Here is a 17,598-nt window from a genome sequence, read left to right as displayed (position 1 = left end):
AAGGACACCCTGAGCTGAGGCCAGAGCAGCAATGAGAACAGGAGAAAGGGAAGGGGGGATGGAGCCCCCCAGATTGGTGATAGGAAAGGAAGGGAGAGGACACCTAAGCAGTGGTAACGTGGCCACAGCAGCGCTGGGCTGATGGGCAATTCCAGGGGGAGGGGTTTGTACCGGAGGCTACACAAAAAGACAGCTATGCGTTGGGGTTGTCTCTGCACATAACCATGAGAAAACCCTCCCGAATAGCAAGAACATTGGCCCTCCTGCCAAGTCTCCAATTATACATAAAGCACTTACCACGAATTGAATAAATAATGATTGTTTTCATCGTGAGTTTCTTCACTGGAGGAAGAGTCAACTTGTAGGTATTTTTCACCATTGCAAAATATCCAACAAATCTGTTCTGCAATACAAAAGAAGTCTCGATTTAAGTGAAGGTAAAAAGTCCTGATTTGTTTAAGGAAAATAATTGATGAAGGAAACATTGATTGGGTGCCATTATGTAACTAGGCATTTGTTGCCTCATGACTAAATATCTACCTTAGAAAACAAATACTGAATGAAGAGCAACAGGCAAGGAACAAGAAAGGAGCCAGGTGTGGCTTAGAGGCTGCTGGGACTGAGAGAGCAACTAAGCAGAACCAACAAAACAGCTAGAACCACATGACAGCAAGATGCCATTAACTGCAAATGTGGGAGAGGTCGGTCTGGGGTAGAAGCTTCATTGTGGCTGAGTTAAAGGAAGGTTTGTGCTTTGGGGAGCAGTAGCCTCCTCGGCATGAGAGAAGGGAAGACATAAGAGCTCGGGGGAGAGCTCCATGGGCCAGCAGCACATTCACATCCTTCTCTAGTCCCAGCCAGTGAGCATCTCTCCGCGTCCCATTCCCCCAATTCCATGTTTGCAAGGAAGCCTGGGGATTCTCTTAGCCTAGTCCGTCTCCCATGGTAAGCTGTTCATAAGGGCTCTCTTTTCTTCTAGAAGTTAAGAAGAGTTCTGGTACAGAATCAACCGGAATGAAAAGTTCATAGACTCTTCCCCACCCGTTGGGAAGTGTTAATAAAATTAACCACCATCCTCTGCATTGGAAAGGACCAGTCAAGCTCTTAACTCAGGGGTGGATGAAATGTATGTAGTGCATTGAATGGCCACGCTGCAGGGTCAGGAGGGGATGGTGTCTGAGAATTACTGCCACACACGCAGGGAACTCTGTCTTGGGGCCTCGCCAACACAGCCCTCAAGCCTGAGGCCGGGCCCTTGCACGGCTAGCCCAGTGAATCAGAAGAGACTCAGCTGCAGCCTAGGGTGTGCCAGTCCTGGAGTAAGTTAGAGACCCTTCACGTGACTGCAGAGGAAATGGGGAAGGGAAGATGTGCCTGAAGGAGCTACATCTAACGTCCCCTTGGCTCCTGCCACCAGATTCTTGACCTTCCACTAAAGGCTTGTAACCTGCCGTGGCCCTGTAGCTGCTTTAGCTCTCACGCTTCTTTCCCCTACAGCCCCAAACAACAGGCGCACGTAGCAGAAGTTAATAAAACCAACATACACTTAGTAAGCACTCACTACAGACAAAGGAGATACTATATGAGGCACTTCGGGCTGCCAGGGTGGAAAGATGGGCAAGACGTGGGCGTGCAAAAAGGGTAGAGAAGACACAACTTCGAATAGCTGGAAAATAACGTAAAGCAACTTAGTCCCTAAAAGGAACACAAAGGGCTATAAGAACTCCTGAAAAAGCAGGAGACTACTTCAGGCTGGGAGGGCAAAGGGACTCCAGGACAAGGGGCCCTTGTGAGCACGTGGGTGTAAAGTATAAACAGGCTGGGAAACGGCAAACAATCCAAACGCCTTAGAGCGTGTGAATGCACACAGTGGGAGAAGCGGTTGGAAAAATCCTATCTAGATTGGCAGTGCCAGGTTAAAACATATTTGTTGCCATTGGCAGTCAGAAGCCATTACGGATTTTGAGCGTGAAATGGCATGATTCGAGCTGGGCTTCAATAAGTTGATGTATTACTTATAGCCTATGGCTATCTTTTTTACTTTCTTGTGTTGCTTGAGTTTGGCAGAAAAGTATGAATGGATAAGGCTGAGTTCTTTGATCCCAAATGAAATGTCTAGAGCCAGCAGTTACAGTGTTCTGCTAACTAAGCCAAGGGTATCAGCTTTCATCACTTCACTCAAAGAAAACTCTCCTTCATGGCCACATCCACATTTACTTAAGAATTCCCAACCATCTCTCACTTGGGTTTGAGGGGCCGTATACAAAAGGCAATCCAAATGAGAAGCTGTGCACAGGTTGGGAAGTAATGGGCTTTGCAGTCTGAAAGATCTGCATTTGAGTTCTTAGTTCAAACAGTTAGTTTCCCTGAACCTCGATTTCCCAGTCTATAACATGGGAATCATAATGGTGCCCACTCATTGCGTTATTCAGAATATTATATTAGATAATGAGTGCAAAACCCTTAGCAGGATTCAACAAAGTCTAGAATGTTGTAAACTCTATAGGATAAATGGCCTGGTTTCTGCAAAAAACAACTTACAAGGAAGAAAAAAAAAGAGAGGTGGGAAACCTATCAAGTAAAAGAGACTTAAGGAGACATAGCAACCAAATGAAACGTGTGCCCTTGTTTGGATCCTGACTGAAACAAACTAAGTTTTAAAAAGATTTTAAGATAATTATGGAAATTTAAACGAGGACTAGACATGTGATACTATTAAGGTATACTATTGTTAGATATGTCAATGGTTTTAAGGGGTTTTTTTTTTTAGAGTCTTTATGTTAGATGTCATTAAAATGCTTAGGGGATAAGATGATCTGATGTCTGGGATTTCCTTCAAAATAATCCAAGTTTAGTGTGAAAATGAAGTGTGTGTGTGTGTGTGTTTGTGTAGAGTGGGGAGGGAATGAATGGTTGGCCACATGACGAAATGATTGCTGAAGCAGTGTGATGAATAGAAGGGGATTTATTGTATGACTGTCTTGACTTTTTATGAAAAAGTCCATGATAAAATGTTTTAAAAGGGGAAAAAAAAATAACATATGAGTCACATGGGTTGTCTGAGTATTAAATGAGACAATATATGTAAAAGTACAATAGTGTCTAGTATAAAATAGGTTTTTGAAAAATGTTACTTTTCCCTTTCCTTTCTCTTTTGAAGTGCAGCCCCCCTCCCACCGACTCTGTCTCTGTCTTTTTCTGTCACTGTCTGTCTCTCCCTTACACATGTGCACGCCCATGCGTGCACGCACACACAAACACACACACAATATTCTACAAGGGCTGAATTGCCCTAATAGGGGTTTGTGAAAGACTCAGTTCCTCTTTACATGGAAATAAAAGGCTAGTGACTTCAGATCATCTTCAGGGGTCTGAAACCTTAGGAATCGGACCTTCCTACCTTGGGAAGGGAATCAACTCCTGAACTCTGCAAACAATAACCAAATAAAATGGAAAGCAGGGTGCTCTGGGGAGACCTCAGTGCTTGCAAAGCCAAGCAACACCTGAGGCAGGGCTCCTGGCCTATGGAAGGGATCAAGGCCTGTCACGGGGCACCCAAGGAGAAGACCACCCAAGGGGAAGATCACCCAAGGGGAAGATCACCTAAGGAATCACCCAAGGAAGGGAGTCTAAAATGAAACCAGGTAACAGATGCCAATCTTAACCTAATTACCGAGAGTGACCCCTTTCAAAGAAAGAACACTTACCTGAGAAGGAGTTTCTACTCCCTGATGTTTACTGCTGATGGATTTATCCGTTCGTCGTTCTCCAAAATAATTAAGGCTGTCCTATAAAAAAGGGGACAGTCCAATCATGGGTCATCTGCACGTCCCTTTCCTGTATAAGGCATTTTGAAGTTTCTAAGGCCACATGATTTCCTTAAGTCAGCGGTCTTTGGGCAGAGGCTATACCCGAAATAACAGAATTAACAAAGCCACATCAAGGCCTACTCTCATTCAAAGATGCATAAAGACGGGCAACTTTAGAGCTGGAAGACTTTGGAGATAATCTGGTCCTTCTTCCTATCTTTCTAGTTTACAGATGGAGAAGATTAGGACCAAAGGAAAACCAAGTGACCTGCCATGGAGATGCATGCAGCCTGTCAGAGACAGCAAAGGCCTGAGCACTGGCCTCTGGCTCTGTCTAGGGCTCCAGACCAACAGCCTGCAAACTTTATATATTTACTGATTTTGCCCATGCCACACAACTTACGGGATCTTAGTTCCCTGACCAGGGACTCAACCCTCGGCAGTGAAAGCGTGCAGTCCTGACCACTGGACCTCCAGAGAGGTCCCTCAAACTTTTTATTTTTAAAGCTACAATCCACATTCATAAACCTGGGAGATACACACACACACATACACACGCACTCCCTCTCTCACACACACAGAGAACTGAAACAAGTTTCACAAACAATACTTACCTTTTGATACTTCCTATTCTAATCGATTCCATTTTATTTAAAAAATGCGAGTGACAACCCAATAAGTTGATTTCACAACTCACTGATAAACTGATCCATAGTGTGAAAAACACTGTCCTAGAGCATCCATTTTCCTAACCTGTGTGTCTCAAATTTGAAATAAAGAAGATGGTGGAATCAGGGTGCTGGGCCCAGATCAGAACCCCCAGCGTCTCTTATCTGGGCTGCAGGCTGAGAGGGAAGCAGAGTGGCTGACAGCGTGCCCTCTAAGAGGTGACTTTTCAGTGAGATCGCGGCAGAAACAGAGTGGGAACCCTTCTTTAAGACATAGCAACAGCACATCCTGTCTTCTCAGGAATTTCCAGAGGGCACAGGTCCCACAGATGTTGACTGTGCAAAGATATAACATCCAAGAGAGACTTTGTTCCGAGTTGGAAAACGATGCCTTTTACCTCCCTAGCACTTGCAAGGATGTTCAAGGTCCTTTAGAAAATTTCCCTAACCCATCTTCTTCTTATTCTCGTGAGAAAGGAGGAAGGCCTGGAGCTGGTGGGATTATGTCAGAGCAGTTCTGGGTCTGGGGGAGGCAAGTCAAGCTTCTGTATTGCTGAGGGTTTTTTTGCACTTTCACAACTTGACCTCACTCATTTCACATTAATCTGGACTCTGTTGTGTCCTGTCTTTATTTAAAATATTCATATTGTATCCACGATGGATTTTTTGGCATTAACTTAGATTTTTTCAATGCTGCACTGGAATATTATTTAACTTAATTACTGAGATTTTTGGCATTCCCTTAAATTTTGTGTCCAAGGTGAGCGTCTCACTGACCTCACCCTCCATCCCGTCCCAAAGAGGCCCTGAGGTCAGTTACTAACTAGTGCCAGTTAAACCAGAAAGTATCCAAACCAGGCTTTCTAATAATCACCTCTCCAATTACAACTCCATTAAGTACCATGACTCAGGAATCATGTTACCATCCCACCAATGAGGTTTCAGAGCTAGCAGATTCAATCAGCCTAAGACAGCATTGGTAGGAGCATCTTTCATACCTCTGCGGTTGCAAATATTTCACTGGCAAGAAGGTAGGCACAGACCATAGTTCCAGTTCTTCCTAGAAAAGAAGTTAGTTCATGAACCATTGCTCATGGCAGTACTTGCTATATAACTATGCTCACAAGTATTTAGAGTTCATTTTGGATTGATTTTCTTCCACTCTGAAAGTGCTGGCTCAAAATATTTCAATTCAGAGATAGACAAAGCCCTTACACTGCTTGCTCTGAGCTTCTACCTGGAGTTCTGTGCTAATTGTGTGCATGGATGTGCACGTGTATGTTGTTCTGAGTCTTGACCCCTGGAGGCTGCAGTAACAGGCAGAGGCAATGAGCTCTGCTCCAGGACTCTAAAGCTAAAGAGATACCTACCAGTTAAGAGCTAATTACACACCCTGCTTTCCTACTAATGTAAATAAAAGAAACTATAAAAGATCAAACATGGACAGAACCCAAAACACCACGGAGCATTTGCCATACCTATTATTCCTTCCATTTTAGTTACAGTGTTTTTTATGCTACAACACATCTTAAAGTAGAAAGAACAGAATAATGAGCCCCCATATACCTGTTCCCCAGATTCGATAATTATCAGATTGATTGTTAGACTTGTTTCTTCCTTTTCTTCCCTCATCCTTCTTTCCCTCCCCCTCTCTACACGCACCCCAGCCCCCCCACCAGCATGTTAAAGGAAATCCTTGATTTCATGTCATTTTATCCTCAAAGTCTCATGGTTTCTTTCCAATTTATATTTTTGTCCTGCCATACGAAATGTGAGTTAAAAAGTACATTGCATCTATTCTTTCTACAATGATCTGTAGCTTTTGTCTTAGCCAGTATATGCTGAACTTTATTTTATGTAATTCCAAACTTATCCTTTTACCTTAAGATGCACTCTATTTTCTATTCTATCCTTTTAAAAACATGAACCACTAAATTTATTTTGCAACCCATAGTTTGAAAAACAATATTCTAAGCCAAGTACTTTCAAAGAGGACTTTGTACCACCCTGTGCTCTGATAAGTAAAAGCTTCTTGCTAAAGGAGGCTACTGACCATTAACAATCTAGCTCTCTAGCTCTCTAGTATGGATGGTTAACATTTCAATTCTGGAGGACATCTCTGAGTCTTTACAGCCCTTATATATTCCCATTTGAAAAAAAACTTGCAGATTCATGTCCCAGTGGCTATGGATAAGCACAACCACAGACAAAGTAGATGCCCTCTCATCCAGTCAAGTCAGGTATGCAAGGAATCATTAAAATGATTTACACCTGTCTTCAGTATTTTAACTTAAAACATAATCATATATTCATTCACTAAACTTTTGCTACTGGACAAAGGTTTTAAGTTTTTAACTATGATGAAAGGAATCTACCAAAATACCTACCAGGTATATCATATTAATGATGAAATGATGATAACATTCCTCTTCAAGCCAGGAACTAAACAAAATGTCCACTATTCACTGCTTCTATTTACTACATGGCTTAGCCAGTATTGTAAGAAAAGAAAAAATGTATAGGGATAAAAACAGAAGAAACAAACTCTCATTATTTGCAGACTAGAAAAGTCCAAGTAAATCTATAGGCTAACCCCTAAAACTAATGAACGAGTTCAGGAAGATACAAGGTCAACACTACGAAAAAAGCAAAAACTGATAGCTAAATAAGGGATGTCAGTTGAAACCTTTAGAGAAATTTCTAAGGAATATAAAAAGAGTATATGACTTCCAAGCAAATGGCGGGGGTGGGAGGAAGGAATTATGCTGCAAAGAATTCAAGCAAACCAAAATAAAATATCAGTAAGGATATAGAAGATTTGAATAAAACAATTAACAAACAACCTAATGGGCACATAGAGAACACTGTTCAGGACAACGCATAATACACTTTATTTTCAAATGCACAGAAAACATTTGATAAAATTGACCAAATTCTGGGCGATAAAGCAAGTCTAAATAAGTCTCAAAGAACTAAAAAAATGCGTATGTTCTCTGACCACAATGCAATACAACCAGAAATGAATAACTAGAAGATAATTACAAAATCCCCATGTTTGAAAATAAGACAGTATATTTCTATAGAACCCATGAGTCTAAGAAACAAGCACAATGGAAATTAGAAAATATTCTGAACTAAATAATAATGAATATACATAAAAACTTGTGTGATGAAGCTAAATCTATTCTTAGAGGGAAATTTATAGCCTTAAACGCTCACTAGAAAAGAGAAAGGCTGAAAATCTGGGTTAAGCATCCATCTCAAGAAGTTAGGAAAAAGACAGCAAATTAAACCAAAGAAAGTGGAAGAAAGGAAACACTAAAGGAAATGATGAAATAAAAAACAAATAATAGGGAAGATCAGTAAGGCCAAAACACTTGGTACTTTGAAAGGACTAATAAAAGTAGTAAATTCCTGGTGAGACTAATCAAAAGAAAAAAGAGAGAGGGCACCAAAAATAGCAATGTGAGGAATGAAAAAGGGAACACCACTGTAGACATTAGAATAAGATATTTTAAGACAATTTGATGCCAAGACATTTGAAAATTTAGATAAAATGAACAAGTGCTTGGGAAAATACCCAAAATGTGCAGAAGAAATAAAATTATAAATAATCCCATATCTAATAAAGAAATTGAGCCATACTTTAAAAACTTCCCCACAGAGAAACTAAGGCCAATTCCCCCACTGAGGCCAATGTTGCTTTATGACTGAATTCTACCTTACATGTAAGGAAAAAAAACGTCAACTTATACAAACTCATCCAGAGACTTAAAAAAAAAAGAGTAAGTACAACTTAATTTTGGTTTATGAAGCCAAAATTTGAAAACTATAGTCACTCTTACTCATGACATAGATACAAAAACCCTTAAGAAAATATTAGCAAACAGAATCCAGCAATTTATTAAAAAAATAATAGAGCACAAGAAAATTGTGTTTATTCCAGGAATTCAAGGTTAGTTTCCTACTTTATGATCAATGTAATCAACCAGATTAATAGAATGAAGGTAAGAAATCATATTATTTTAAAGACACAGAAAAAGCTTCCAATAAAATTCAACATTCATTCATTATAAAAACTCTTAGCAAATTAAAGGAATGTCTTAATCTGATAGAGAATATCTAACACTGACACACACCGTAAAGTAATTGATGAGATGCTGAAAGCTTTTCCTTTCAGAGCAGGAGAACAAGGATTCCTGCGATCATCCCATATAATTCAACACTGTACCAAAGGTTCTAGCCAGTGCTAGGGAAAAAAAGGATTGAAAAGGAAGAATTTAGTTCATTATTTCATAGGGTATCATCATGTGCCATAAAATTCAAAAGAATGTACAGACAAGTTAATAGAATTAATGAAAGAATTTAGTTGTTTGCTGATTGCAAGGTTAGTAAAATCAACTGCATTTAGAGCATCAAAAAAAACCATTTAGGACATAAAAATTTCCAAGGGATATAATTTATAATAGTTAAAATATCAAAATATCAAATATCTAGGAATAAATCTAACCACACATATACAAGCTTTCTATGCAGAAAATGAAAAGGCATTATAAAGAGAGATTGAAGAAGACTTAACTACGTGAGTGGATATTTCCATTCATGGATTGGAAAACTCAGTATTGTAAAGATTTCAATTCCCCTCTATCTACAGCTTCAATGAAATACCAAAGTTCCATCAGGGCTGTGTGGTGTGTGTGATATGTGTGTGTGTGTGTGTGTGTGTGTGTGTGTGTAACTTGACTAGCTGATTCCAAAATGTATACGGAAATGTAGATGGCCTAAAAAACACAAACAACTGTGAAGAACAAGATGAGTGGACTCCCTTTAAGGGAAATCAGGACTTATTAGAAAGCTAAGACAAGTAAGTGAGTTGTGCTACTAGCACACAGATAGATGAAAAAGCAATGAACAGATTAGAAAGTTCAGAAACAGACCCATGTCCTGCAGAACGGCAAGGAAATGAAATCAGTGTGCTGAAACAATTAGACAGCCATATGGAAAATGATAAAACTTGACCCCTTCCTCACACCACACACATAAATCAATTCCAAACGAAATAAAACTTATATAAGATAATATAGGACTATGTCTTTTTAAACTCAGGGAAAGATTTCTTCATTAGGACACACAACACTAACCTTAGGAAGACAAAGAACAATGTACACTGACTATGTTAGAAAAGAAGTGCTGTTAACCAAAAGATACTCAGAGAGAAATGGCAAATCACACAGCAGAAAAGGTATCTTGGAATACTGTATAATACATATAACAAACCACAGAGTTGAAATGGAGAATATATAATGAATTCCTACAAGTCAATTGGAAAAAAGCAAACAATCCAGGAGAAAAATAGACAAGGAAATTAAACAGATACTTCACAAAAAAGAATATCCAAGGATATCATAATAAACCTATGAAAACGTTCTCAATCTTATTAGTAACCATAGAAATGCAAATGAAAGCCATAATGAGATACAACTACACACCCACCCAACAGCTAAAAATAAAATGACTGAGAAATCCAAGTGTTGCTTAAGGATGTGGAATACTTGGAACTTTCATGCAATGCCAGTGGAGTGTAAATTGTCAACTGTTTTGGAAAACAGATGACATCATTTATGAAAGTTTGAGATTCATTATCCTAAGACAAAACAATTTTAGTCCAAGGTCTACACTCAACAGAAATGTGGGCACATGTGCAACAAGAAAAATGTATTTCATAGCAGCATTATAATAGTAAAAATTGGAACCAATCCAAATGTAATAGAAAAAAGCTTCCTTTTGCAGTAGCAATGTGTCTTGGGATGAATTTAACAAAAGATATACAAGACCATCATGAAGAGAAGTATAAAATATTATTGAAAGATCAGATGATTCAAATAAATAGAAAACTATTCATGTACAGCTCAATAGTGCAAAGTTCTCCATGCTTCTGAATTCATCTATAGATTCAATGCAGTTCCAATCAAAATCCCAAATATATTTTCATGTAGAACTTGATCAAATAATTCTAAAATTAAATATACAAAGAGTCAAGAGATTTCTGTCTTTATCAAGATATATTATAAAGCTATAAAAATTACAAGAGTGTGGTATAGAAAATTCACAGACAGTCCCAAATGCGTATGGAAACTTGGTATATGACTGAGAAGGGACTACAAGTTGATGGGGACTACATGAGCATGTAATAGATGGTTTTAGGACAATTGTCTATCCGTATGGAAAAAAAATCTCCCTCCCCAAATTCCAATTAAAGACCTAAATGTACAAAGCAAAACTTTACTATTTTATAAGGAGAATATCTTCACCACCTCAGTGTATGGGTGGATTTCTTAAACATGACCAAAATGCACGAACCACGCACACACAGAATATTGATAAACTTCACTACATTAAAAATTAAAACCTTCTATATGACAAAATAAATCATAATCAAATTTAAAAGACAACACAGTGGAAGAAGATATTTGCAATATAAACTGCTAACAAAAAATTAGCACCCAGATTATTTAAAGAAGTCCTATAAAATCAATAACAAAATATTTGGGCTATCATGATATCACTGGTAATGTGCAGACATCAACCAACAAAAAGAAGCAAAACCAAGATGAATGAAAACTTGAAAAAAGGAGCTGCTCTGGTACAGACCAACTGAACACTAGCCTTCCAAACAATCCTAAAGGAAAAGCAATGAAACACACATGAACACAGAATAATGGAAGTCTGCTCTCAGAAAAAAAAAATTAAATTTGAAATGAAGGTCCTCCTTTAAGCAAGGAATTAACCTGATTAAAAGAAAACTAAAGCCAACTCTTAGATTATAATATTTTGGTTGAGCCATATTAAATGGCCTTTTTTTAAAGTAAAAGATGGTCCAAAGAAAGGCAGTTCCACGTGGTTCAACCTCTGTATTCTTCATTTAGGCACAATATTGTAAATGGCCATACATACAGAATATTTTGACCTGTGGAACTAAAGATGGAACTTGCCTACTAACTCATGAGCTTGAAACGACTTTTCAAATAAGACTCAAACTTTATTCTACTCAATTACAGAAGGCAGTTTTAAAGTGTGTTTTCCTGGAATTTAATATAAAAAACTGTTTCACAGCCCAACAAAACCATAATTCCTTATTTGTCAAACATTGTGAAATATGCCTAGATGATTATTAAAAGCCTAAATGTGAATGAGAGAAAACCTGACTCAAGTTAAATTGGTTGAATTGACAACTGGCTTTCCCACCACCCCCATTTTCCCCCCACCAAAATCAACTTCTATGTATCATTACACTGTAAAAACTGCAGTCTAATTTTGGGTCTTTCAAATGGCATTGCTGTTGACACTCTTAACTTTAAAAGGTCCTCACAAAGTTTAAGAACAACCTTAAATAAAATGAAAAGTGCTCTGATGGTTTCGAAAGTTAAACAGTGTTTGTATTTTGGCAAATCAAAAATGAAGAAACACAAAGAGTCAATAAACAAGGGAAAACACACGTAACCTTCCTCAGTTCTTCTATCCCTACTTTCTTCTCTTCTTTACTCTTTCTTCCTTTCCTCCCCCCTTCCTCCCTCTTTCCTTCCCTTCCTTTAGTCTTCACGCTAATATTAAAAAACGTTAACAATGATTAATACCGGTTAATAGCAGAACGTATCTTGTGGGTGTACTTTAATATCTTTTTCAAATTTCTTTAGAAAAAGAGAAAGAAAAAGAAAAACGTTTTTTACCTTTGCCCCCCTTACAGTGAATCACTGTGATGTTTTCCTCATCTTGAGCCATCCACTCTTTTACGTCCTTGGAGAATGCCACCATCTCACTGATTCAAAGTGAAAGATTTTTAGTTGAATGAAAAGACTTCCCAAAAAATCAAGCCCTGTGTATTTAGCCCTCTTCTGACAGCCAGCTTGGCATCCAACTTACCTCAGAGAGGGGACATTGTGATCGTCAATCATGTATCGACAGACCCTATCATGGAAGTACTTAGCATCATAAGCTCTTTCACCTGAAATAAATGATGCACGGGTCATATCTCTAACCCTAATAAACACAGTAAATGGTCAAGGTGTAAATAAGTTATACTTTTCTATTAGAAATTCCTCCTCTACCTTTAAAAGGAGCTTTCTGTCTGGCTCCTGCTGCTCTAAAAGAAACGTAAGGGTCTCAAAAATAAAAGTAGAGTAGTGTTTTGTCCATCTTGAGTAACATAAGCCCAAATTATTTGGGTTTAATAGGCCTTACTTGTACTTTTCTAGCAGGCTACTCACTGCATTATCAGAAGGTTACACAGAGCAGAAGCCAACGCGGCCAGCCAAAATACTTGCCTCCTGAAAATGTCCACTTAATATACAGGAAGAGGGTCAGCTGGGCTATAATTTGTTTGCTATAGGGTTTGGGGGGGGTTTCCCATGCAGGACCCTGGTCTCCTCACACCTCATTCCTAGTGGGTTACAGTGTGCATTTGTTGAATTGCCTTCAAAACACAAGCTGGCAGGAAAAAAACAAATATTTTCCAAAACCTACTACCACTAGACCTAACTCTCCTAAAATGGCTCTGCCCCCAGTCTCCTGCCTACCTCACACAGCACTGTGTGCTGTTGCACTTTCTTTTCCTACCAAACAGAGCCAGCACAAGATGGAGACATTTTAAAACTCACTTCCCACCACCCACAAATACCTATGATTAAATGAAATGTAAAAACTAAATCAACTTCTTACATGCAGTGAGTGACCTGTTTTCTATCTAGAGTAGCAAAATATCGAGTCATGTACATACTGCAGAGATTGTAGACTCGGTAGTGGTTTTGATGCTTGGTATCCAGGAACCGTACAACTTCCTAGAAAAGATGGACACATACCTTACATATTCCACACGGCACCAACATAAGCCTTTTCCTAGGACTAACCTAAAATGAGTATCACCATTTTATTCACTGGTCCGTCACTTAGCACCTTTCAGGGGAGACTCAGGGAATAAAAAGGTACATACATTCCAAGTCATATCTAACCCACTGATGGTTTGCAAATAGCCCACAAAAGTTGGGATGACTACTCTGATTAGCCTCTACTCTAAATACACATTGTTTAAAGCTACCAGAGAAGGAAGTTAGGTGGTTAACAAGCTTTAAGAAAATTGTAATTTGTCCTAAAATTTGTATGGAACCACAAAAGATCCTGAATAGCCAATCTTCAGAAAGAAGAACAAAGCTGGAGTTATCATGCTCCCTGATTTTAAACTATACTATTGATACAAAGCTGAAGTCATCAGAACAGTAGGGTACTGGCACAAAAACAAACACATAGATCAATGGAACAGAATTGAGGGCCCGGGAAAAAACCCACACATATATGGATAATTAAGTTATGATAAAGGAGCAAAGAACATACAGAAAGGATCGTCTCTTTAATATATGGTGTTGGGAAAACTGGACAGCCACATGCAAAAGAATGAAACTATACCACCATGTCACTCCATACACAAAAATTAACTCAAAAAGGATTAAAGACTTGAATGTAAGATGTGAGAACATAAAATTCCTAGAAGAAAACATAGCTGGTAATTTCACTGACATTGCTCTTAGTGATGTTTTTGTGGATCTGACTCCAAAGGCAAGGGAAACAAAAGCCAATGTCAACAAATGGGACTACATCAAACTAAAAAGCTTCTGCACGGTGATAAAAACCATGATCAAAATGAAAAGGCAACCTAGTGAATGGGTGAAAATATTTGCAATTTATATATCCAATAAGGGGTTAATATCCAAAATATATGAACTATACAACCTCAAAACAAAAAAACAACCCAATTAAAAAATGGGTAGAGGACCTGAATAGACAAATTTCCAAAGAAGATATACAGAGGGCCAATGGGCACAACAAAAAATCTTCAGCATCGCTTATCATTAGGGAAAAATGCACATCGAAACCACAGTAAGATATCACTTCATGCTTATTAGAATGACTATTATCAAAAGGGTAAGAAATAACAAATGTTGGAGAGGATGTGGAGAAAAGGGAACCCTCAAACACTGTTGGTGGGACTGTAAATTGGAGCAGCCACTATGGAAAACAGCATGGAGATGACCCCCAATATTAAGACTAGAAATACCCTATGATCCCAGCTATTCCACTTCTGGGTATTTAGCCAAAGAACACAAAAAAACACTATAATTCCAAAAGATATATGCACCCCTATATTCAATGCAGCAGTATTAACAACAGCCAAGATATGGAAACAACCCAAATGTCCACTGATGAATGAATAAAGATGTGATAAATACACGTGCATGTGCGCGCACACACACACACACACACACAAATGAATACTACTCAACCATAAAAGAATGAAGTCCTGTCATTTGCAACAACATGGATGGACCTTGAAAGTATTATGCTAAGTGAAATTGTCAGGCAGAGAAAGACAAACACCATACAATTTCACTCATATGTGAAATCTAAAAAAATAAAACAAATGAACAAACAAAAGCGAACAAAACCAAACACAGATACAGAGAACAGATTACTGGTTACCAGAGGGGAAGGGGTTTGGGGTGTGGCTGAAATAGGTAGAGGGTCAACTGTATGGTGACAGACGGCAGCTAGACTTGTGCTGGTGATCACTTTGTAGTGTATACAGACGTTGAATTTTAATGCTGTACTCCTGCAACTTGTACAATAAAAAAGAGAGAGAGAGAATGGGGTGGGGAGGGAGAGAGGGAGGAAGGGAGAGAACAAGGAAGGAAGGAAGGAAAGAAGGGAGGGAGGAAGGGAGGAATGGTTTTTGCCTCAGAGCACAGTGAGCAAAGAGGCTTTACAAACTTACAGCATGATGAGGACAAAATTCACAGTGACTCTGACATCTGGATCAGGAGCTCCTCAGTGAGCCGTATAGAAAATAAACATCCAAATGAATATGGTCTGGGAGCTGAGGGACATGGGGTTAAAAAACTCAAGTTTGACAAAGAAGGTGAAGTCAGAGATGACCAAACAACTTCTAGTCACACTTCTTCAGTTATGACAGAAGAAACAGAAGAACCAGCTTCATCGAAGAAGAAAGACAAAGAGAAGAGGATGAAGAGGAAGAGTGTCTTGAACGACAGAAATGGGGCTTCCCTGGTGGCGCAGTGGTTGAGAGTCCGCCTGCCGATGCAGGGGACGCGGGTTCGTGCCCCGGTCTGGGAAGATTCCACATGCCGCGGAGCGGCTGGGCCCGTGAGCCACGGCCGCTGAGCCTGCGCGTCCGGAGCCTGTGCTCCGCAACGGGAGAGGCCGCAACAGTGAGAGGCCCACGTACCGCAAAAAAAAAAAAAAAAAAAAAAACAACCAGAAATGATTCCAGAAAAAAAAAATTCAAGAGAAAGAATCTGATGATGCCTTAACTATAAATGAAGAGAATTCTATGGAAAAGAATCAAATAGAGGAATCTCATCTGTCTCAGGATGAGACAGATTTACATTCTGAAGACAGTGAAAACAGAGGCCCTGCAAGTAGGATTCCGACTGCCATGAAACAGAAGAACTAGGAGGCTCCAATTCCAGTAGAACTGGAGAGATTCTCTCAGAATCTTCCACAGAAAATGACTATAAAGCCACAGAAGTCACTGATGAACCGATGGAACAAGACTATTTAGAAATACTTACATGCAGTATTTCACACTCAGTTCTACTTTTACACTGTATGAAAGTTCTGTGTAATCAAATGGACCTTTAGTTTTGCACGAGAAGAAGGTTGTAAAATAAAGTACTTCATGGGATAAACCCTGAAAGAGTTGTTCTTGTAGGAGCTGTGAATATCAGCTCCTCTGGGTCCTGCTTACTAAACACTTTTTGGGGAGGGCGGGGGAGGATCTGGTTAAATCAGTGGCTTGTGTATAGATTTTTTTAAAATTTAGAATTAAAGTTTTCAAACTGGAAGGTAATAATTATAATTCTTTTTTTTTTTTTTTTGGAGAGTATCATGCTTAGATTATACATATGTGAAAAGGCTTCTAGTCTTTTTCTAACAGCTCTGGCAGTGTTCATATTTTGGTCATAGTTTCAACATTTACCATATGAATTAAAGGGTTTCATGGTAGTTGTATTATTTATATTTATAAATATAAATTCCATATATGTTCATCTTTTACAGAAACAAGAAAAATTAAAAATTTGCTCCCTTAGAATAATATATGTATATTTACATGTAACATATTTTATAGTGGTATATGTTATATGATATAATGTATGTAACATAATACATATCATATAATATAAAATAAAGTAATATAACATATATAACATTATATGCAAATAATATATATAACAGATTTATATACTGTATAAATGATATATAAGTTGTAATTTACATATCATTCATACAAAATATAAATTATATAATATATAAATTATGAATTTATATAAGTTACATAGCTATATACTTAAGTATTATATATTTATGATGTTAATATAGTCATAATATATGCATACGTATATATTATTGTTATATAATTATATGATATGAAATATATAGTTGTATAACTTATACATTAGATAATTATATATAACATAATATATTATATATAAATATAATATATTATTATAAAGGGGAAAATGTTATATTTTTCTGTTTCTATGAGATGAGTTTATATTCTAGATTTATAAATGGAATAATATATTTACATGTTATATAAGACATATACATACAATTTATAATTTATACATGTAATTATATATTATTCTGTATAATATATATTATATATGAGTATACATGTATTATTCTAAGGGGGAAATGTTATATTTTTCTCTTTCTATAAGAGATAAGATATATATGTAATATATATTTATAAATAGAATAATGTATAGTTATACTATATAAAATTTATACACAGTTATATATAACATGATATATATTACATTTACTATATACTAATTTTATATATTACACATTATATATTAATATATATTTAATATATACTAAAATATACATTTTATTTAAATATACACTATTTTAAGAGGGAAATGTATTATATATTATATAATTACATGTACAACTATACATTACCTTACATATGCTCTATAGTATATATAATGTATATTACATATAATTATATACACATTATTCTGAGAGGGGCAATATTCTATTTTTCT

General features: G+C 37.5%; 1 protein-coding gene across 1 annotated transcript in view; it reads right to left on the bottom strand.

Annotated features, from left to right (window-relative positions):
• LOC307064928 (phosphatidylinositol 3,4,5-trisphosphate 3-phosphatase TPTE2-like) overlaps positions 1-17,598 on the bottom strand; it is a gene marked incomplete at both ends in the record, with an annotated part of 87,620 nt that overhangs the window by 22,637 nt on the left and 47,385 nt on the right. The window contains 6 exons of the mRNA XM_079721635.1: positions 298-403; positions 3,708-3,788; positions 5,476-5,537; positions 12,205-12,293; positions 12,398-12,479; positions 13,251-13,311. Coding sequence (XP_079577761.1) covers positions 298-403; positions 3,708-3,788; positions 5,476-5,537; positions 12,205-12,293; positions 12,398-12,479; positions 13,251-13,311 — 481 coding nt within the window. The remainder of the gene's footprint in view (positions 1-297; positions 404-3,707; positions 3,789-5,475; positions 5,538-12,204; positions 12,294-12,397; positions 12,480-13,250; positions 13,312-17,598) is intronic.

Source organism: Hyperoodon ampullatus (assembly GCF_949752795.1).
Source record: "Hyperoodon ampullatus genome assembly, chromosome: 16".
Lineage (NCBI taxonomy): Eukaryota > Metazoa > Chordata > Mammalia > Artiodactyla > Ziphiidae > Hyperoodon > Hyperoodon ampullatus.
This window is presented reverse-complemented; position numbering and strand designations above follow the sequence as displayed.